General features: G+C 43.7%; 2 protein-coding genes across 4 annotated transcripts in view; both read right to left on the bottom strand.

Moving 5' to 3' along the window:
• The window catches only part of adamtsl4 (ADAMTS-like 4), a 48,382-nt gene extending 42,397 nt beyond the window's left edge, over positions 1-5,985 (bottom strand). For 2 of the 3 annotated variants that reach the window (XM_061716923.1, XM_061716926.1), the window contains exons 1-2: positions 5,688-5,985; positions 1,834-1,897 (exon numbers count right to left, since the gene is read on the bottom strand). In XM_061716923.1, coding sequence (XP_061572907.1) covers positions 1,834-1,897; positions 5,688-5,710 — 87 coding nt within the window. In that variant the 5' untranslated portion in view covers positions 5,711-5,985. The remainder of the gene's footprint in view (positions 1-1,833; positions 1,898-5,687) is intronic. The other variant, XM_061716922.1, reaches the window with a different exon arrangement.
• A 2,861-nt stretch (positions 5,986-8,846) lies between these two features.
• Positions 8,847-17,827, bottom strand: LOC133440612 (alpha-taxilin-like). The gene is made up of 4 exons (XM_061717932.1): positions 17,692-17,827; positions 10,655-10,746; positions 9,037-9,727; positions 8,847-8,920 (listed from the first exon to the last, which is right to left on the bottom strand). The coding sequence occupies exons 1-4, from the start codon at positions 17,825-17,827 to the stop codon at positions 8,847-8,849; spliced, it is 993 nt and encodes a 330-aa protein (XP_061573916.1).
• Between the last annotated feature and the right edge of the window lie 5,006 nt (positions 17,828-22,833).

Here is a 22,833-nt window from a genome sequence, read left to right as displayed (position 1 = left end):
TGCAAAATCCTAACAACTCTCCGGGGATTTACTTCAGTACAGTCCACTGATAAGCTCCAGTCTTGTCAGTTTCTCTCTCACAAGGCCAAAAATGTAAATCCTGAACTCTTGATGATTCGCTCAAGCTGCAGACCGCTCCAGTCACCTGCAGGCAGCTAAGGAGCAGCTGAACAAATTCTCTGGAGTTGGTGTCGTCTGAACGCACCACAAAAACAACAGGATCCCGGCCGTGCATTCGTGTTTGTGTGTATAAGTAAGTGTGACTGCTTGTATGCCGGTGCCAGTTTATCCTTTGAAATCTTCCTCTGCGGTCGCAGATAAATGTTTTTCCTCTCAATTCATAACTGAGGCACTGGCCTGGTTGGCAGCGCCGCAAACATGCAAGCTGAACAAAAGTTTCCATTGAGAAAGAACCAAAACATAAATCTGCGCTCCCCTCTCCCTCCCTCTCTCTCTCTCTGCAAGCATGTAAACGTGGTTAAAGATGTGTATGTACATGAGTGGAAATGTACAAGTAGACATTCAGCACAGACTGTTTGTGGACGGGATGAGGAGGAGGGCAGGTGTAAGTGGCAAACTTGTGTTTGTGCATGATGCCTCGCCGTCAAGTTCGCTCCCACATTAAGAGGGCTCCTGTTGCTGTCGGGGGTAAAATGGTGGGTGGGTGGGAGAAAAAGGAAAGAAAAGGGGTGAGGGAAGTGGGGTTGAATGTGTGTGGAGGGAAGGTGTGTTGCTTTGCTGTAATGAGTGCCATCAAACACACAGCTGCCACATAACTGGGACCATTAATGAGCTGCGAGCAGTGACCCTGCAGCAGCCGCTGCTGACCTCTGGAGCTACTGGTTCAACTCCCGCAACACTGTACCACCACATCTACATCACAGCAGCTATGGACTCTGGGGCCCCTTTTCAAACTGGTTCATCTCAGGGCACGTAAACTCTGTTTTGAATACCTATTGAGTGAAATACTAGATGTCAGTGGAAAATATATTTCTTCGTTCCTTTTTTGTATTAATTGTAAATATATTACAAGCACAAATGTCTCCCTGCAGAGGTCAGTCTCTCAAGATCAGGATTTATATTGAAAAAAAATACAAATACAAAACCATTGGTATGTCCATGTACAGGGGACAGAGAGTGAACTCATGCAACACCCAACTAAGAATGAGGAGAACAGAGAATAGTGTATGCTTGCATGTATTGTAAGCTTAAAATAAAATCCATCAAACCTTTGTGAAATTAAAAACGTTTTTATATACAGAAAGGGAAAAATAAAACTGAAATCTTCCTCTTCTTAGTCCTTGTTCATACCAACTTGAGCCCCTCGTGATGAAACACAGACTTCACTTTCACTCAAACGGAGTGAAATAGTACAAGGGTGCTGTACAATACAATAACATCTGTGGATCGGAGGTTGATAAGCCCCTAACCACACATGAACAGCATTTGATGCAGTGCACATCCCTTTGCATGCTTTGGTCTGACTAATGTCTGTAAAAATTGGTGTTACAAAGCCGAAAAGTTCGACAGGAGATGATGTGAAGCTAAGGTGAGCAACATCAGTACCTGAAGTTTCAAGGCGAGTATGCTACGGTAACACAAAGAGGGAATGTCCCCCCAAGTGTAGGTCTGCAGACACTCACTTGATTTAAATTATAAAGTGCAACCTGGAAAAATACTTTTTGCTCCGAGCTTTTTTTCATGGTGCATTTGAACGTGTGAATGATGCTTTATGACACGCAGTGAAAATGTCAACCTGTCCTTTCACTGCCGGCACCTTGTGACCCCTTCATTGTTACTCTGTTGACCTAACTTGATGATCTAATGACTCACCTTCCTCTTGGCAGCTTTGGTCATGGAGGTCGTGACCACCACAAAGCCCAGCAGCACATAGAGCCTGGGGAAAGAAGAACAGAAAAAGAAAAAGTGGAACATTCATAGGACTTAAAATAGCACCAAGCAGAATAATGCCCTTTATAAAGCCTGTAATTATTCCATGACTGAAGCGGGCATTGTTGCAACATGCAGTGAAGTGAAAAGGAAACTATAATAACCTCAAATGAGCAGCACATAAATTATTAGACCATGTCATTATTTGATAAAAACAAAATCAAAATGTACACTAAGTATATACTTGTGAATAAGTAGAACCATCTAGCAGCAAAAAGTTGAAGCAGTTTTTTTCTCTGTGACACTGTCAGTCTCCAGCGTCACTGCTGAGGAATTTTGGCCGGCTCTTCTTTACAACGTTGCCTCGGTTCATTCAGGTTTGCAGCCATTCATTTATGCACAGCCCTCCTTTAAAAATATCTTTTTTCTTTTTCAAAGTAGCAGATTTGGCTCGGCACCATTGTCCTACAGCATGACCTAATTCCAGCCCAAAACCTAGTCGCCAGACACATCCTCACATCCGACTCCAGAATACAATACTTTGCTTTTTCAGAGTCATGCATGGTCAAGCCAATGACTGCAAGATGTCCCTGTGGCAGTGTCACCCCCCCTAAAAAAACAAATAAAACAACAACCACCACTGTGCTTGACAGCTGGTATGAGCTGTTTATACTGATGGTCCCTGTGTGGCTGTCACCAAACATGGGGCTGTGCATTATGGGCAAACATCTCCACTTTGGTGGTCTCGTCTGTCCAAAGGGCATTGTTTTACAGGTCCTGTGGTTTGCTCAGATGCAGCTCTGCAAACGTAAGATGTGCTCTCAAGTTCCCTTCAGTGAGAAAAAGGTTTTCTCTTCACAACCCAACCAAACAAGGCATGTTTGCACAGTTGTTTTCAAAAAAGCTATTTTATTAACTTTAACATTTATAAGGTTGACCGATCTCCAAAGAGAATGTGATGTCAATTTTATTCTTTTATTTCTATTAACTTTGTCTTGAATCTTTTATTGCTTGAAAATGTTCTTATTATCCATCTCAGACTGTTGAGTAGCAACCGTTACTTTTTTAATAGCTGGTTTCTTTCCAACATGGTATTGTGTTAACTTACAAGTGATGCTCCAGACCAAAAACACAGGACTGGAGGCCAAAATGTGTTTATTAGTCTAGTAGGGACAGGAGACCAAGACGAGCTAAATAAGATTCTTATAAGTCAGGAAATACTGTATTCTTTCAAATTAAACTAAAACTAATAGTTTTACATGAAAAAGTGAATGTGTCCCTCTTTATATAATCTACCATGGCATGTCCTGTTGTTTATCTTAAGTTGCATTCCTTTTAGGCTCTGATAAAGTCCAAGTATTTTGATTTACTCTTGTTTGTTTTTAATCTCTTGATTCATACAACTTCATAGAAACAGTGTGTTCTTTCTGTCTTACATGACAACAATGCTCTCTGTCCATTTTCTTGAACTATTCCTTTCCATACACTTTTATTTGAAAGCAGAGGGGTTGACTAATCGCCTTGTCACATGTTCCAGTGATGTAAGAGCAGGGCTTTAGTGTGCCCGTCTTTCCCACTTCTTCAGGTGACGCGTGGACTCAGAGGTGAGGGAACAAAAGTTTATTTTTCCCCCTGGAGATTCACGGGCAAACAGCTCACTCAATCCTGGGGAATCCTTGGGAGCGCCAGCAAACAAATGAGTTTAACCAGAGAGAGAGTTTCCCCTCCGCACGCCTCTCCTTAAAGGCTGCACACACCCAGATGATGTGGTTTTAACACTCACACGCGCAATAATCACACTCAAACCCGCTATCAGTATGTGTTCTGTGCCTTTTGAAGTCCTATTCTCAAATGCGCCTATACTGACTACGATTGTGTGAGGAAATAACTTTTTATTATAACTTTAAGATGGTGAAAACGGTCACTTGTTCCTCTGTATATATGTATCCAGGGGCGAAAATCCCGGGGGGGACATGGGGGACAAGTCCCCCCCATTAGTAAAGCTGTCCCCCCCTAGAATAATTTGAGACAGAATTAATAATTTTGGAACAATGCAGTAGTATTTAGTAGTGATGCACAAAAATGAAAATTTATAATAAACAGTAAAATCTCACACTTAAAACAAGAGTCATCACCAGAAAAATAACTTATTTGACAATTTTCACCTGTTTCAAGTAAATTTTCACTTGAAATAATTAGAAAAATCTGCCAGTGCGACAAGATTTATCTTATAAGCAAAACAATCTTGTTCCACTGGCAGATTTTTCTACTTATTTTAAGTGAAAATCTACTTGTAACAAGTGAAAATTGTTGTTTTTTTCCAGTGATGAGTCTTGTTTTAAGTGTAATGAGATTTTTTTTAACTAAAAATAAGACATTTTAACTAGAAATAAGAAAAATATTCTTGTTAAGATTTTGGGTTTTTGCAGTGTATTATGTCAGATGTGCTGTATTATTGCCACCTTCCACCTAATACCATTGTTTTGTATTACTCTAAGAAAGGTCTTCTGCCTGTTTGCGAGATAGAGATGAAAATGTCAAAATGCTGTATTAAAGGAAGGCTAAAACTTTTATTCCTTGTCCCCCCCCTGGATTTATTCTCTAAAATGTTACTGTTTATTGTCCCCCCCCAACTATGAAACGGGATTTTCGCCCCTGTATCTATCACATAAACTCGAGACAAGTGTATTATTGGAAACAAGTGGAACACCATCTTCCAGCCCAGCCAAGAAAACTAATGTGAACATGATACTAAAAGCACTCGCAGAGACGCGGACGGAGGCGCTGCTGCTGAACGGGAGAACCAAACCATCAGCACCGCAATCACCAGTCCGCAAGCCACATGCAGGCAGGGTAATTGGTCCCTTCTTCCCAGTGTGGTGCACCGCCGCGGTCTCTGGAATCTTCCCCACACAAGGCTACACAATTACCCAGGAAAAAAGCACAGACAAAGGTCCCCGCACAGCCCGACACAACAGAGCCGCTCAGGCCGAAGTAACGACCCCCTACTCAGCTCCACGTTTCCGCGGCCGCTAAAGTGGCACATTGTAGCGTAAAGCCGCGTTCCATTTGTCCTCGGAAGTGGGGATTTCCCAGTTCCTAGTCGGAATTTTCAACTGGAACGCCCCTCGAAGTGGGATTTCCCACTGGGAAAGTGGGAGAGTCTTAACCACCCCCGAGTTACCATTCCAAGATGGCTGCCCCGGTTGTAAACAGTAGAAGAGAGCTCTGTAAAAATTCGTAGCACTTCATTCTATTTTTGGTCACACTAAATCAGTCGTATACAAGTATTGTTCGGCATATATATGCTGATATAGTGTAATTTACATTTTTCATGTGGTATATGCGAACTACAAACTTGTTTTCCGACTTTGTAACTGGAACGCTGATAACTCGGCTGTCACGTCATTCCCAGTTCCCAGTTCCGACTTCCGAGGTAAATGGAACGCAGCATAAAGCCACAGCCGCGGGGACAGGCGGAGGCAGAGGGAGAGCTTTACACCAGAGGAAAAACCTCACAATACACCCCGAGGAGGACTAATGGGGAACTCAAAGGAACCTAAAAGCAGACGCCCGTTTGGGCAAATCCCTGTCATGAATCCTGCGCGGAGGCGCCCGGTGCGTAAAAAGCAGACATCGTGCGTAAAAAGTAAAAACACAACTGCAAAAACAAAAAAAACAAACTCTACCACAGTCAACGTGAACACCCTGGCCGCTCAAACAAGGATGCAAACCCACATGTGGCGTGTGTGAAAGCTTATACTAGGAGCAACAGCTGGATAAGTGAAACTTTTTACCTGAAAAGTGAACCGAGCCGCATGCTCCAAAGGGACTCCACGAACAACTCTGACTTCTTCACGGATATTGATGATCAGTCCAGCTCAGTGATCTGTTCCGCTCCTCAAAGACATGTAATGAAGTCGTATAAGGGCTCTTCTGCTCTCACTCTGTCTCTTTCTGTCCCCTTTCCTCCTATCACAGTCACTGCCCGTGATTTCTGCAGTGTGGGAAGGGTTCAGTTTTTTTTCTCCCCCTCTCTTTCACTCGACAACTTTTTTTGTGGGTCCTTATTATAAACTTGTGTGACGCCTGGCAGCCAGGGGGCCACACGAGAGACAGAGTGAGACAGAGAGAGAGAGAGAAAGGGGGCACACACAAAAATGGACTTATTACACAACTCTCTCTCTCTCTCTCTCTCTCTCTCTCTTTGCCACTCTCACACTCACAAACTATACACTCCGTACTTCTGAAACACGCACAAACACGGGGTCCTGACTAAGCCACAATAACTCAGAGCTGCTTTCTAGTTGCACAATCCAATATTATAATGCCCCATTGTGTTTGGTCACACTGATCGGCAGGAATGATACTCTGCCAAAAACAGCCAAGCTGACAGCATTAGCAGCAACTGATGGGAGAGAGGTATCAAACATGAAAAGGTTCATACTGTGGCATGCATAAGTTCAAAGTGGAAGATGATTTTATTTGCTGTGAATGAATGAAATATTGCCTTTGGCTTAGCGGGGGAAGAAAAGATCTTCTTACAGGATACAAACATGCCTGTGTTTTCTCTTAGCCGTTTAATCACATCTAAACACCAGAAACCAGACACACTCCACCAATTTTGGAGCTCAGATAAGTGCACCCCAGAGAGAAGCCACTTCTGAGGCTGAGTCACAAGTCTGGGTGGATATATGTATATCTGTGTGTTTGTGGATTGAAAACTATTCTCAGCTTTGGTCTCAAGCAGATGCAAAAGATCCATGATGCAAACTTGTTTGCACACTATGGCTGTAAACAGTGGGGAGTACATAGTGACTTAAATGCTTTACCTGATTTGTCAGGCGGTCTGATGTAAAGGTATATGACGCTTCAGAACATTAAACTTTAAGGCTTTCCAAAAAAAAAACTACAAGGACATGTACAGGATGCATACAAAAATATCACTTGTCAAGTTTATTAAAAGGATCTGTACTTGCGCAAATAAGGACTGGTATTTCTCTGCTGTCTATTGAGGTTGACAGAATTACTGGAGAACACTGACTTTTCAAGATATTATACGTTGAAAACAGGAAACTGTAGTGAATGTTTAATATCAAGCTAAAAGTGGGGGAAAGAATTCTTATTTTTCCCCATTTAACCACATTATTTAGATGATAATAAAATAAACTCTGCATTTCATCGAAAAATCTGGACATTATTTATAGATTGATTCCTTCTATGTTTGGACTCCATTTCTTTCAAATACATATGCTTCGTTCTGAATCTGCTTTATGTTTGTCTGATACTTTTTAGTTCCCTTCAGGGCTGAGCCCTTGTTGCATGACACATCAATAGAAAATCTATCAGCCTTGTCGCCACGAAAACATGTGATGTAAAGAGTAGAGACAAGAGATAAAAAAAACTTTGTCATTAAACAGCTCATGAGATGAAAGCAAAAGAAAGAGTGATGAATGGGAGAGAAAGGAAGACAAGCGGGAACTGTCGCCTATTAGTAGAGAAAAAAGGGAATGACACGCAGCAAAGGGTCACAGCCCTGCAGCCGAAGACATAAGGCTTCTGTTCATGGGACGCCTCCTCAGCCAGTGTATAATATTTAAAGATCAATCAGGGAATCCAGAGGAAAAAGTGAGGGTGGATCCTGTTATGGAAAGTCTTTGGTATGGTATCTTTAGACATTCAGGAAGCACTTTGTTAAAAACTCTTCTGAAAACTGATGTATTAAAACACTCCAATGTGAAGAAGAGAAGATATAAAAACAAGATCAAGAAGCACCGTGACCTACTTTTGACCTGAGCTCAATGAACGTGGACTGAAGGGGAAAGGAAACCTGTCCTGTGATCAATCCATCCATCCACTAAGTTATGCTTGTTTGGGTCGTGGGGGCAGCAGCCGTAGCAATGCAGCTCAGATCATTTTCCGCCAAACCACCTCCCCCTGCTCCTCTGGGAGGACACCGAGGTGCTATGGGTCAGCCCAGAGATATAATCTCTCCAGCATGTCTTTGGGGGCTCTTCCTGGTTGCCTGAAACACCACCAAAGGGAAGTATTCGGGAGGCACCCTAACCATTGATCTGATAGATCGAAATCAGAAATTCTTTTTTGCCGTCATTCGCAAGGTAAAGTTACGGGGGGAGCATCAGTGCTCATGGCAGGTTTAACTTGCACATGATACTAAATGCTGAATGATAGATCCAGCTTTTGAAGAAACTAAATCTTCCATTAAGACATGTTTTTCAGAAAAGGGCGTGTTTATTTTGCTTGACAGCTACACCATGTTCTTCTTGTTTTACAACATGGCTCCATAGTTGATGGATTCCTGTGCTAAACTGTTCTTCCTGCAATTCAGACTCATCACCTATTTAACAGAAAAGGAGGCAGTGAACAACAGGGCACCAAAAATGCTATATTTATTGTATATCACAGCAATTCGTCTCATACGCTCCCAAAGGTTGGGAGGAAATCAACTCGGTAGCTCCTCCAGAGTTGTTAAGAAACAATCTAAATCTCATTTATATTTCCCCCCCTGCTGCTGTGCAGTGAAGAAGTAAAATGGTGGAAATGTGAGAGGGACCAGCAAGTGGAAAGAAGGGTGTGTATGCAGGGAGTTATGGTTGAGTACATATTAACACACCCTGAGTTGGAGGCGTCCCAGGGCCAGGCTGCTGCTTTTCTTGGACAGGTGTCATGAACTGACCTCATCATGACAAAAATGGGAGACGACACACAGGGATAAATGTTCAAAACAATGTATTTATTTATAATTAAATCAATCAAACAGGTAAGGTGAGGTGTGAGTCATCAGTTTGATCAGTGGTGTATGGCAGGTGTGGATGTGTGTAAGTGTAGTGTATGTGCAAGTGCAGAAAACTAAAGACAAACAAACTCAAAACAACCAAAAGAAAGCCATGCTTACTGAGCAGGGGAGAGAGGCCAAATGGCCCTGACCAGCCTGCTTAAATATTGGGCCTGATTGGAGTCAGGTGTGCCTCCTCCTCTAGGCACACCCATGCAGGCTGGTCCCCTCCTCCTGCACATGAACAGAACACCCTGTTAAGACAGGGTGGGTCGTCACACCTCCCCCCTTAAGAGAAGAGACCAACAGGTACTCTGTAACTTCAGCTCACACATCATTTGAGACTCTACGGCTTCCTTTAGCAGAAAGTCTCTCTCTCTCGTGCCGCTCCTCCGACTCCTTCAGCAGCTCCTGTGCCTGATGCAGCTTTGCATCCACCAGCTGTTGCTGCAGGTCTTTGTGCTTCACCACTTTGTCGATGTGCTCCTCGCGCAGTTTGTACTGTTCGTAGAGTTTCTTGAGTTTTTCTGCCAGGTCTGCGTTCTCTTGTCGAAGGCTGGCGTTTCTCTCGTCGTGCTGCTCCATCCGAGTCTGGATGTCGTTCAGCGTCACCTGGAAATGAGAAGTCACCTCCTTCCTCTTCTCCTCCTCCAGCCGCGTTCTTTGGATTCCTTCCTCCTTGAGTGTCCGGTTGTGTCTTTGCAGCTCCCTGCAGAGGCTTTCCAGCTTGCTGCGGGCCAGGATGGCCTTGCTGTGCTCGTTCCTCAGGTTGTCTTTCTCCTGGAACAGCTGGTTCTGCTTCTTCTGCAGCACCTTCATCTGCTTCTGAGTGTTACGGTTCTCTTCCAACAGTTCGGCGTACATTGTGCAAAGGCCTCCAAGCTTTTCCTCGGGGGTGCTCAGTGTGTTGAGGGTCTGCATTAGGAGGGTGATTTCTTTACCCAGACCTTTCACTTTCTTCTTCTTAGCATGGGTTACTGCGCATGCCGGCAAAACCTCTGTTTTTCCCTCTTGTTTACTTGGGTAAGATGAGACTGGGACCTGGGTAACCACAGTTGGAGCTATAGCCTCAGCCCACACTTTATCCCCCGCCAAATCATTTCCAAGTATTACATCGACCCCTTCCACTGGTAACTCAGGCCGCACTCCCACCACCACCTCTCCACTAACCAACCCACAGACAATGCTCATTCTATGTAGGGGCACCGGAATTAACTGCATACCCATACCTCGCATCAAACTGAAATCGCCCGTGTCTGACGTGGAGGAGAATGGAACTATGTTGCGACGGACATAAGTATGTAACGCACCCGTATCCCTCAAGATGTTAACCTTAATTGCCTTTCCACCAGACAGTGAAACAAAACCCTCTGAAACGAATGCTGAATACCCAGCCTTAGGGTCACCCCCAGCAGAAAACATGTCAGGAACACCTTCCATTTTAACACTTAGCTGAGGTGAGGGGACTACCGGTGCAGCCAACGCGGACGGTTTGATTTGTGCACCACTCAATGTCGTCTCTTTAGCTTTAAGAGAAAAACAAGAATTTTTCCAGTGTCCAGTTTTATGGCAAAAATGACAAACATTAGGGTCACTCCGTTTCCCGGAACCATGCTCCGAATTTAGAACCCCTGAATCCCCCTGCTTTCCTGTACGAATGGACCCACCAGTTTGAAGCATGTAGTCACCAAATACACTTTTGTGTGTTAGACAGTACTCGTCAGCCAAGATGGCCGCTTCTTGGGGGGTCTTCACTTTCCTCTCAGTTATATAAGTGGCAATATCAACGGGCACACAGTTTTTGAATTGTTCCAGAGTCATTAAATCACGAAGCCCATTAAAGGTTTTAACCTCTGATGCTACACACCATCGGTTAAACTGGACCAACATATCCCTCCCAAATTCCACATACGTTTGATGTTCCTCTTTCCTCCAAGTCCTAAAACGTTGTCTGTAGGCTTCGGGTACCAACTCATACGCACGTAGCACTGCCTCCTTAACAACCCCATATTTCTGGCTATCAATCACTGATAAGGAAGCATAGGCCTCCTGGGCCTTACCTGTAAGGACACATTGGAGCAGTAGGGTGCGCTCACCATCTGACCAACCTCTGGCGCCTGCCACCCGCTCAAACAGGGCAAAGAACAAATCTGGATCTTTCTCTGTAAACTTGGGGAGTAATTGCAGATTAGAACCAACATTAAACTGTTTTGCTTCATGAACACTCAACTGGAACTTATCATGCTCCAATTCCAATTTTTTTAACTCAGTCCTTTGTTTTATATGTTCCATTTCTTTCTCATGTTCAAGTTTAATGTTAAGCAATTCCTTTTGTTGTTCAAAGGTTAATTGGCTCGAAGAAAATGAAAAAGTTCCACCAGCACTTGGGTTCTCATCATCCTCTGGGACCACCTCCTCTGACAACACACCCTTTGTCACCAAACTGTCGATCAGAAAAATCTTCACCCTAACCTTTGACAGTTTTGAATGGACAGCAATTTTGTAGTGCTCTGCTATTTGTACCAGCTGGTCTTTTGTGCATCTGTCCAGTCTATCCACAGATGGATCCTGCAGAAAGTCCTCCACAGAACTCATTTTTTTTATTTTTTTTAAATAAAATTAAAAAAAAAAACCCACTGCAACGGTTTAAACTAACAAGTAGCAAAAGACCCCAGGGCCCAACTCCCCTATGTAACCTGCCTACCCAAAACCTGACTGACTGGCTCAACCCTAGTCTTCAGTGGCCCTCCCGAGTCCCCCCCTCCAACAGGGGCCTCTCAGTGGTACCACCACACTCCAGCTTTCGTGGAATGCAATCTAAACCAGACAAAAAAAAAGACAGTGGGTCCCATATGGAGACCCACTGTTAAAAGCTACCGGGAGTTGGAGCCCCAAGGACTAAAGCACTTTATAAACTTTATAAACCTGCAGTGAAAGAATGAGTTCCTAATGCTCTCCCCCCTCCCATACATACAAAACCTATGTGTGTCTCCCAAACCAGTCTGTTCCACAGAACACAAACAAAGCTTAAGTTTACCAAACAATTGATAGAAAAACAAGCAAGTAACAACCCAAATCTACCAGTAAACTTAACTAAAGTGACGAGCCCCCATCTTGTCATGAACTGACCTCATCATGACAAAAATGGGAGACGACACACAGGGATAAATGTTCAAAACAATGTATTTATTTATAATTAAATCAATCAAACAGGTAAGGTGAGGTGTGAGTCATCAGTTTGATCAGTGGTGTATGGCAGGTGTGGATGTGTGTAAGTGTAGTGTATGTGCAAGTGCAGAAAACTAAAGACAAACAAACTCAAAACAACCAAAAGAAAGCCATGCTTACTGAGCAGGGGAGAGAGGCCAAATGGCCCTGACCAGCCTGCTTAAATATTGGGCCTGATTGGAGTCAGGTGTGCCTCCTCCTCTAGGCACACCCATGCAGGCTGGTCCCCTCCTCCTGCACATGAACAGAACACCCTGTTAAGACAGGGTGGGTCGTCACACAGGCATCCAACAATGTAGTTGCAGCGATGGTGATGGAGATAAGTGGCTTCAAAGCCAACAACCGAAGACGCTACACAGTGGGCTTTAGATTCAATCTGCCAAAATAAAAAAGTTAATCTAAAAGGCATGCCAAGAACGATGAGGAGAGTTTCAAGGGGGCTAAATGTGGATAGACACATATGTAGTGGCTTTTGCTGTGTGGGTTATGTGTGTGATTAGTGAGATGGATATCTCTGGACTTCTAAGCACCATGTCTATCAGTAAGTACAATTAGGCAGAGGTCATCGCCATGGCCACCACTGGTCCGTGACCACTTATAACTCTCTACTGCCTTCCTCCCTCCCTGCTGCCCTCTATCTGTCTCCTCCTCCTCCTCCTCCCTCTTTCCATGGGTCTCTGAGAGGAAATAGCTTATGTGTTGGTCTGTTAACATGCACCACCAACCACAGGACCCTGATTAGCAAAATGTTTGTCTCAAATAGTCATCACAACACAGATATGTCATGTGTTTGTGTGTGTGTGTCCAAGGAGGTCTAAAAGTAGCAGCAGATTTGTTGTTTGTCTCAGCTGGTTGATCTGAGTAATAGCACTGCGGATCAGAGTAGCCGTGCCCTGTGGGAGCGATAAATCACTCGCAAAACTTGCATGTATACACACACCCTGCCTCCAGAAAATACACCCTCCCCACCCTCAGGCCCGACCACAGCAGGCTTAAAATCCTTCTGTTAAAGTTAGAAAGAGGCTTTTTTTTCCAGGCCTCCTGACGAGTCTAAAAGACTAAAGAGGTGTAAAAAAGGTGAATAAAAGCGACCACATTCATTTTGCTTCTTGTCATGTATTGCTGCTTTATGTATGAGTTCATTTTTGTTTTGTTGCGACTTCTTTTGTTTTAAAACAAAAGACGGGATGAGATCTGCAAATGGTCCCATATACATGTAAGCTGCCTGATGTTCCTGTGACACCCGCTTCATATTTCAGTCAGATATGTAGGGTCCACAGGAGTGTAGCCAACCTTCCTGGATGTGGAAGCAAGAAGAAAATGAATGACAAACGAAAGACATGTATAAATTGAATGGTAACTAGCCCCAAACAACTTCCAAAGAAAGTCAAGGTGAACTCCAAGTCAAGGGACGTCAGTGTCGGATCACTCCATCTGTTGCTGTTTGAACCAAAGCGAACGACAGAGGAGGTCTTCACTGTTGAAAGCAAATCATGAAAAAAGCAAAACTGACATTTGTCAAAATAATATTGACAAACCACAAAGCTTTCTGTGAGGCTTGGTTATGTTGTGAGGCTGCCTTCCAGAGCTAAAAACATTTTTAAAATTGGCCCCCGATCTGAATGTTATTGAATATCTATCAAAAGAGCTGAAATATGCAGCCTGGAGAATAAACCCTCCACGCCCGAGACAGCTGGATGAAAAGTGGACCAAAATACCTCTCAACTTTCGCAGAAGTCTGACTCAGTGCGGTTACATGCACATCTAAATCAAGCTATTGGCAATAATCTAGCTAAGGATTAAGCTGGAGTTTCAGAGAAATCTGAGTATACATGCACGAGAAGACCAACGAATTAATGAGTGAGGTGCGTTCGGCTCCGCGACGCTAGGCTGTGCCACATGCACTTTGGCGTTGGTATTCTTTTGGTACAATTAGTAAACAAGTGCGAAGGAGGACAACAACATGTGAAAAAATGGGCGCTAATGATACATCTCTGTAAATTTCGTACATACTATGTTGATCATGTTGCAGGTAAGATGCAAAGTCTCCCTCTTCTTCTTCTAACTACTAATTGATAGTTACAGAGATCACCTGATTGCAGTGATTGTCTCAAAAGGTTGTGCAACAAAATATGAATATGAGTCTCAATTGTTTGCCCACTACATTGTCCTTAGTTTTCTTTTTTTTTTTAATGATTCTGTTGAACCTCAAATCAAAAGAAATGTCTGATTTTCACTTGTAAACTTTTGTCAGTTTCAAGTAATTTCAGCAACTATTGTCGATTTTTCTTTCTTTCATGGAAAGGTACCAACATATTTTCCCATGTCTGTAGCTTTCCAGATCAATTCTATCAGATTAAACAGGAATTTCTCTTGGCAGCTCTAAAACATTGCTTTTATTGTTCATCATCCCGTAGTAGAGCGTCAACGTCTTGCTGCATGGATCGCTTTCATCTGAGGCTCAGATCATGGACAGATCTGATCTGATAATCTCCTTCAGAATTTGCAGGCATAACCCATAATTCCTTGTTTCATCAATGACAAAAATTGCCCAATCCCAGCAAAAGCAAAACCATGATGTTACTACCCCCATGTTTCACAGAGGAGATAAGTTTTTTTTTTGCTGGAGTGTTTGTCTTTCTTCAAAACATATCTAATCATACTTAAACAGAGATGATCTATTTTGTTATCAAAGCATTCATTTCTGCAGTTTTTTGGCTGGGAATGATATTTGGTGAAAGATTAGCTGGCTTTTTTTCTTCCAGTCCTGTCAATCACTTAATCAATCTATTAAGGTGCTTGCCTTGAATTGATATTCATAAACATTCAGTTACCAGTGTCAGAGATGCCTTTAATTGGAAATTGCCCTCTCTTACTGTGAATTATCTGAGTCCAGGGTAGTTCTGGAAAGGACATGTTTTGCTTCTTGAGACCAAGACCTTAGACTTGGATGTGCTAATATTCATCTTCACCACCCGGCCTCCACAGCTTCAGCAGCGAACTGCCACAGTTTAATTTAATGTGGAGAAAAAAAAGAGACCTTGAACGGAGATCAAAGAACAAAGTGCTGAAAGGAGAAAGTTATTTCCCCCCTCCGTCTTTCTGCACCTTACAGTAGCCGGCTGCAGCACATATGAACATCACGTGAATTGTGTGTTGGCACGTACCGCCATGAACGCCTTGACACTTTGCCCACTCGAGTTTGAGGGGGTCAAAGAATGAAAAATGATTTTATGTGCTTGAGGCAGCAGCATGCAGATGGATGTAAAGTGCACTCAGGTGACAGATATTCATGTGGGCAGTGTGAAATCCAAACTAGCGAGAAATGGAGAGAGCGGTGGATTGAACTCTGCTGAGGGCAGCCGGGAGGAGGAGGGGTGGGCTGACCTAACAGCCTGAGAAGCCTTGAGAAGAAGGGGAGCGACAGAGAGAGAGGGTGACAGACGTGGACACAAAAGGGGTGAGAAGAAAGGCGGCCGCAGAAGGGGGATGAAAGGGAATGTAAGAGAAAGAGGCAACGGCAGATTAGACGGGAACAGAGAAAGTGTAAAAGGAGAGTAAAAGAGAAAGATCCCAGGAAGGGGGAGTGATTTGTTTGGCTCAGATGGAGTCAATATTTGCTCCATTCCACCGGTTCTGTGCCAGCGTGTGGATCAAACCCGGGCATGTATGCTCTGTAGGAATCATACAGACCCAGAGGAGAAACCAGCTGACATCTTTACAGTCTGGCTGTGGTTGAGAGGGCCTCCACGCCAGCAGCGTTTTCAGCTTTTAGTTAACTGTGAAACTGTTCACGGGTCCTCAAAACACTTCATATGGGAAGGTTATTGTCAGAGGAATAAAAATAGAAAGGACAGGGGATGAAAAAAAGTAAAAGATGGAGATGGGAGTGTGGGTTATGTTTGAGTTAAGGCAGACCAAACACACATACCGTACGTCTAAGTGATACTTTAAGACAATGTACCGTGTCATTTCATAAACCTGACGCACTGAACCCTCGGGCTCAAGGCCTCCCATTGCGCTCATTTCAGTTGCCAGAAAGTCTTTTAAAAAACTGTATCATGTGACGCCATCTCTGCAGAAATGAGCTGCAACAAAAGGGTCAACAGGTGGAGCGCCCTAATGAGGGTTACAGTCGTCACTGGTGACACAAGAACATACGGGGTTTTCACCTTGGTTGGGTCCTAATTGGCTGACGAAACTGCAGAAATTACCCTGTTTCAGTCATCCATACAAGGAGCAATTGTCGTTTGTTTGGAGAAGCCAGTGGGTCACGTATATAATCATAGCCACAAACAACAGGAGTCATGTTTGTCCGAACGAGCCTACGTGGCCTGGCTTGGCACCATGGAGACACCGAGGGATAAATCCGAGGGATAAATCCGAGGGACGCTGCTGAGTAAGTGCTTCGGTATGTTTGCGGTTGGTCGGTTATAGGACACTGAGAGTTGCATCACCACCCGCGTTTCAATTAAGTGCTGCTGCTGAATTCCTGCTCCGCTCGTCCACGGAGATCCGGGCCTCTGATGGCAGTAGGGATGGGCGGTATGGACTAAAAAAATTATCATGATAATTTCTGGCATTTATCCCGATAACGATAAAAATGACGATTAAAAAAAATACCAATTCAACTCCACCTTTGTATCTATAAATCTATCACCACATTCAGTCTTTGGAGCCCCCAAAACACTGCTCTAAAAGAATACTAAATGCTACTAAACTACACCAATTAAATTTAATTAATAAAAACCAATTACATTAGTACACCTGTACTGCAAAATTGGAATGACTCAGATCCGCCATGTTTGTTACACAAACACGTATCAACGGGAATTTATCTTTCTTTCTTTCTTTTTCTCTTTCTTTCTTTCTTTCTTTCTTTCTTTCTTTCTTTCTTTCTTTCTTTCTTTCTTTCTTTCTTTCTTTCTTTCTTTCTTTCTTTCTTTCTTTCTTTCTTTCTTTCTTTCTTTCTTTCTTTCTTTCTTTCTTTCTTTCTTTCTTTCTTTCTTTCTTTCTTTCTTTCTTTCCTTCCTTCCTTCCTTCCTTCCTTCCTTCCTTCCTTCCTTCCTTCCTTCACGTACGTTGTGCGTCGATTTGACACAGAACCATAAATCAGCTTTACACAAAAACGTCATCAACAAGAATTTATCGTTTTTACCGGGAGATGACAAATTCTTACCGTGGGGAATTTTTTTGACGGTTTATCGTGAACGGTAAAATATCGCCCATCTCTAGATGGCAGGTTCGGATTAATGTTGAATTTCTGGTTTGAACATTAATTTTGATAACATTGATTTGAAGCATTAAAGTTGAGTCCTGAAGAAAATTCTATGGCGGGACGGGAAGATGTGACAGAAATTGAGATGTTCAGGATGGATGGGTTTCCTCGTGCACGTGAAACCCCTTGAGAAGCAGAATCTAAATAAATAAAAGACACAATATTATCAGTTCTTATACGTTTTTTTCTGTAAGAGTTTTTTTTATAGGATAAAGAATGTGTCTGATTCAGTGGAGAAACATCCGGAAGCCGGCTGCCCCTGGACAGCACTGCAGGGACTCACATGCACTAACATGGAAGTGGGGTCAGACCGGCTGCCACAACACAGAACACCACGGGTCCAATTACGATACACGCAAAGAATGTCTTCTCTCTCTCCCCTGTAAGGGGGCTCTATGCTGCAAATAAATTTGCTGCAGCAAGATGATTTATCATATGTTTAAGTTGGAAAAACAAGAATCGCAGTTCCTGAAACAGTCGCTGAGTTTCCAATATTGACTGAGTGAGTTTCCTCTGTGGAGCTGCTGGACGCTCCCTTTGAGACAGGGTGAGAAGTTCAGTCGTCTGAGTCTCTTCTCCGCCACATCCAGAGGAGATGGCTGCTGGAAATCTTTCTGGGGAGGTGTGTTGGCCATGCCCGACTGGGAGAAGGCCTTGAAGCAAAACCCAGGACATGCAGGAGACGGATGGGCTTAGTTATCTGCCTCCCAGAAACTAGATGGATAAACCACCGCTTAGGATTAGCTCCAAAAGTAGCCGTCCATAAGACATGGTGTGAGTACATAATGCTCTAAAATCCTGTTGAATGTCATCTGGGTGCACAATAATAGGCTTACATAACTATCAAAGTATACATAAACTTTCCATGTAAAAGCCAGAGTGAGTGGGCAGTTCACAGTCCCACAAAACGCTCACGGGAATGCAAGAAAGGACCCAGCACCAAGCGTTGTGTGGGTTGATAATGCAGGAGCGTGAGTGTCCCTGTCGTCATGCCGCCTGCTGAGTAACGCATATTTACACACTGAGTATTTGATCAAATTACCAAATCACGGTGAGATTTGGAATGAAGGTTGGCTGCAAACAACCCTTGCTCAGTGTGAACAAACACATTTAATGAGAAATGCGCTTCATCTGCAGTCTGTCAGTTTTATATCTTTTATATGGTGACCACTTAAAAACAGTGGAGAGACTGGTTGGTTTTAATCTGAACACTGACATCAATGTCACAATTCACACAAAGATGTTTCATCACATCTTTAACTGTTTTTGTCACATTTTCAGCCTCTAAAATAAGTCCATCCATCCAACCATTATTTATACCCACTTTATCTGTTGCAGTGTCACAGGGGTCTGCTGGAGCCTATCCCAGCTCATTTTCAGGCGAAAGGCAGGGGTTACACCCTGGACAGGTCATCACCAGTCCATTGCAGGGCCAAATACATACAAACAACCAGACATACTCACACCTACGGGCAATTTATAATCATCAATTAACCTAGTATGCATGTTTTTGGACTGTGGGAAGAAGCCGGAGTACCTGGAGGGAACCCACGCAGGCATGGGGAGAACATGCAAACTCCATACAGAAAGACCCCGCTGGGCCAGGGAGTTGAACCGGGAACCTTCTTGCTGTGAGGCAACAGTGCTAACCACCAAGCCACCGTGCTGCCCCTTAAATAAGTCATATTGATCAATATGTAATCAGAACCGTATGTTCGGTAGCAACATCGGTCTCAAAAATAAGAGGAAAAGATGAAAGTCGCAAAAACAAACCACAGCACAAATAGGAAGTTAGTGCAGTATGGAGTTCTAGTATGTATAAATGATTATGAGTATACAGTATTATAATAAACCTGTGCAGGATTTGAGGAATGCTCTGGTGCAGGTCTACACCAGAGGCTGCGCCGCAGCACCTTCCCTCCGTTTATCCTCCGAGGAACCGTTTGGTCCGACTCCCTCTCCCTCAGCAGGTTTAAGTTACTCCTGAAAGCAGGAATCCTGAAAACAAACCAAGGTCGGAGTCTGAGGTCACCTTCTCCTCCGTGGACTTCACTAGTTTCTGCAGAGGATCCTGTCCTGAGGCATTACGATCGTTCTGTAATAAATGATTTGCAAATGGCACAATTATGATGAATGAGGATGCTCATTTTTATTTTCCCCAAACCGTCTTTAGAACAGCTATGCTACTGTCTTCAGGATTTACTGCATTTTTATGTCCCATTCACACTATTTCTCGTTTTCTTAAGACCAACAGAAAGAGCGTATAGATGTCTTCCACATGGCTTGGCAAAAAGTCATGCAAGAAGATTTAAAACTGAGTGGAGCGCCTCTTTTCCTCGCCGCTCCTTATAATAATTGTGGAATTTTACAGTCATTTGGAGCTGGAGGAGAATGACAACAATAAATATTTGTAGGTTAACAAAAGGACAGATTTATTTTCCCCACTTACTAAACTCACCCGAGAGTCAACGTGACCTTTAACCTTCCCCTGAAACCATAAACTCCTCCCTCCTGAGAGCGATTCAACAGGTTTACTAGAACAATAAACCAAATCGCTCTGTAACACAGAGCCCCTTCACCGGAGCGTGCTGCATCTAGGTATCCCGCTCCAATGAGAGCGGGATAGGAAATCAGGTCAGCAGCGTGTTGAGCATAGCAGACATACTTTGGAGCAGACCGAGGCCAAACCCGGGACTGTACGCCACTGTGCTGAGCTGTGAGTTATCCGCGTGCGTCTCCCTGAAGGCGAGCGTCCTGCTTCGGTACGGGCGTGTGTCAGCATCCATTACTTTGAAATTAATCTAAAAGCAAATGTAAGCATGAAAGGAGTGAGTGAGAGTCTTGGAGGATAAAAGTGGAGCGTGGAGGACAGGCCGGGGGAGCGGCCAGATAGAGCGAGCAGCTACAGACACGGAAACTCTCCCACTATGAGCTGAGAGCTGGGTCTCAGCTGAGCAGGGTTACTGGACCAGGATGAGTTGGAGAGGGAAAAAAAACAAGCAAGAATGAGAGGAGCCCAGGCCGTGTGGGTGGGCTGAGGTTTTGGGGTATCCAGTCAAAGCCCAAAGCTTTTCAGGCAGCTTTATTCATTCCGATGCGGAATGACCTCTAAAAGAGTGTTTTTGGTTTGATTGTTGCTCGGAGCTGTTCGCAGAGGATAAATCTTCATCCAGCAGCTTGACGATCATTTTTCACACGTTCCACTGTCCTTCTGTCATTTATGCATAAAAAGCATTAATATGTGGAGCGCGCGCCTGTTCGACAGACTCTCAGTGATGGAGGGAGATTCTCTCAGGTGGTGAGTTACAAGCTTGACTCCAAAAATCATGAACACAAACCTAATGATGCCCGAGCATCGCAGGACAAGTCACCGTACTATTACTGTGTGTGTGAGTGTGTGTGTGTGTGTGTGTGTTAGGAATGGGCGATATTTTACCGTTCACGATAAACCGTCAAAAAAATTCCCCACGATAAGAATTTGTCATCTCGTGGTAAAAACGATAAATTCCTGTTGATGATGTTTTTGTGTAAAGATGATTTATGGTTCTGCGTTAAATCCACGCACAACATACGTGAAGGAAGGAAGGAAGGAAGGAAGGAAGGAAGGAAGGAAGGAAGGAAGGAAGGAAGGAAGGAAGGAAGGAAAGAAAGAAAGATAAATTCCCGTTGATGACGTTTTTGTGTAGGAAGGAAGGGAGAAAACAAGGAAGGAAGGAAGGAAGGAAGGAAGGAAGGAAGGAAGGAAGGAAGGGAGAAAACAAGGAAGGAAGGGAGAAAACAAGGAAGGAAGGAAGGAAGGAAGGAAGGAAGGAAGGAAGGAAGGAAGGAAGGAAGGAAGGAAGGAAGGGAGAAAACAAGGAAGGAAAGAAGGAAGGAAGGAAGGAAGGAAGGAAGGAAGGAAGGAAGGAAGGAAGGAAGGAAGGAAGGAAGGGAAGAAGGAAGGGAGAAAACAAGGAAGGAAGGGAGAAAACAAGGGAGAAAACAAGGAAGGAAGGAAGGAAGGAAGGAAGGAAGGAAGGAAGGAAGGAAGGAAGGAAGGAAGGAAGGAAGGAAGGAAGGGAAGAAGGAAGGGAAGAAGGAAGGGAGAAAACAAGGAAGAAAGCAAGGAAGGAAGGAAATGAGCCAGAAAGAAAGAAAGAAAGAAAGAAAGAAAGAAAGAAAGAAAGAAAGAAAGAAAGAAAGAAAGAAAGAAAGAAAGAAAGAAAGAAAGAAAGAAAGAAAGAAAGAAAGAAAGAAAGAAAGAAAGAAAGAAAGAAAGAAAGAAAGAAAGAAAGAAAGAAAGAAAGAAAGATAGATAGATAGATAGATAGATAAATTCCCGTTTATGACGTTTTTGTGTAACAAACATGGCGGATCTGAGAGCGAGATAGATTTATAGTTACAAAGGTGGAGTTGAATTGGTATTTTTTTATCGTTATCGGGATAAATGCCGGAAATTATCGTGATACATTTTCTAGTCCATACCGCCCATCCCTAGTGTGTGTGAGTGTGTGTGTGTGTGTGTGCGTGTGTGTGTGAAGAGGTCAGCAGAGGGTCGAATGTGCTGCGTCTGTCACCGTTTGGCTGGCAGCCTCACAAACCTCCTGGTATTGTTTTCTGTGGCTTCACTTTCTAAGGCTGCCTTGGCAGTGATCACATCTCCCTCCTCCTTGCTCACACACTCTCCTTCTTGAGAACACACACCCAGCGTGCACACAGAGGGCACACACACGGATTATTTATAACAGGGTGGAAGGGAGAGGCAGCCCGGCCTTGGAGGGCCTATTCCTGGAGGTCCAGCTTTCAATCCCTCAAGCTGACGGCTTCTTGGTGATACCAGGAGAACAATGCAGAGCACCCTGTTTATCTTTCTGGCCTGCAGGGACCCGCCCCCTGCGTGGGTCTCCGCCACCCTGCCTCCCGCCAGGAAAACGCGACTTCCAGGACAGCAGTGACCTTAAACCACAAAGGGGTTTTTGAGGATTGAAATTCTTCTCTAATCAGGTTCCTGCCTCCACTGTTTGTCACTGTTGCACAGACGTTCAGCGCCTGAAAACATTTCCAGGAATCTCCAACTCTGCTTGAGTGAAACAAAAACTGAATCCAAACAAGAATTCCTCTCAAATTTCCATTTAATATACATGAAACAGAAAAAAGATCTTCATATTGATGAGTTGGCAAATAGATATCCATGTAAACATCTTTCTACAGTGTTGAAGGGTTTTGGTTTTTGTTTTTGTGGACAGATGCGACATCAGTTTTCTTTTGTGGTTTAAGTCTCTTTAGCTAAAAGTAATTCCCTTGAACTCTGAGTGACTCCTCTGGTTGAATGAAATATTGCCTTTTATGAGTATGTGTGTAACACCAAGGAGATAAAGGTGGAGGGTGGCACAGCCGGGATGTGAGGGGCGGCTGAAGGGAGGATATGGTTATCTACAGTAAAGATTTGAGGAGTGTTTACTGGAGTTAATGGCCCATGTCATCACTACGCAACTACTGTGCAATGTCGGATGGCGGCTTTCTGGGAGGCGTTTTATCTCCAGATTTTGGACAAATTCTGCAGCAAAGTGAGAGTGCAGACCTTGCAACAAAATCATAAACAATGCAGCTATTGTTCTATATCTAGACGGCTAAAAAATAAATCATAGAGCTGCTTGTCTTT

The sequence above is a fragment of the Cololabis saira genome, chromosome 3, assembly GCF_033807715.1.
Source record: "Cololabis saira isolate AMF1-May2022 chromosome 3, fColSai1.1, whole genome shotgun sequence".
NCBI classification, from domain to species: domain Eukaryota; kingdom Metazoa; phylum Chordata; class Actinopteri; order Beloniformes; family Belonidae; genus Cololabis; species Cololabis saira.
The sequence above is the reverse complement of the archived record's forward strand: the minus strand, read 5'-3'. Positions and strand labels throughout refer to the sequence as shown.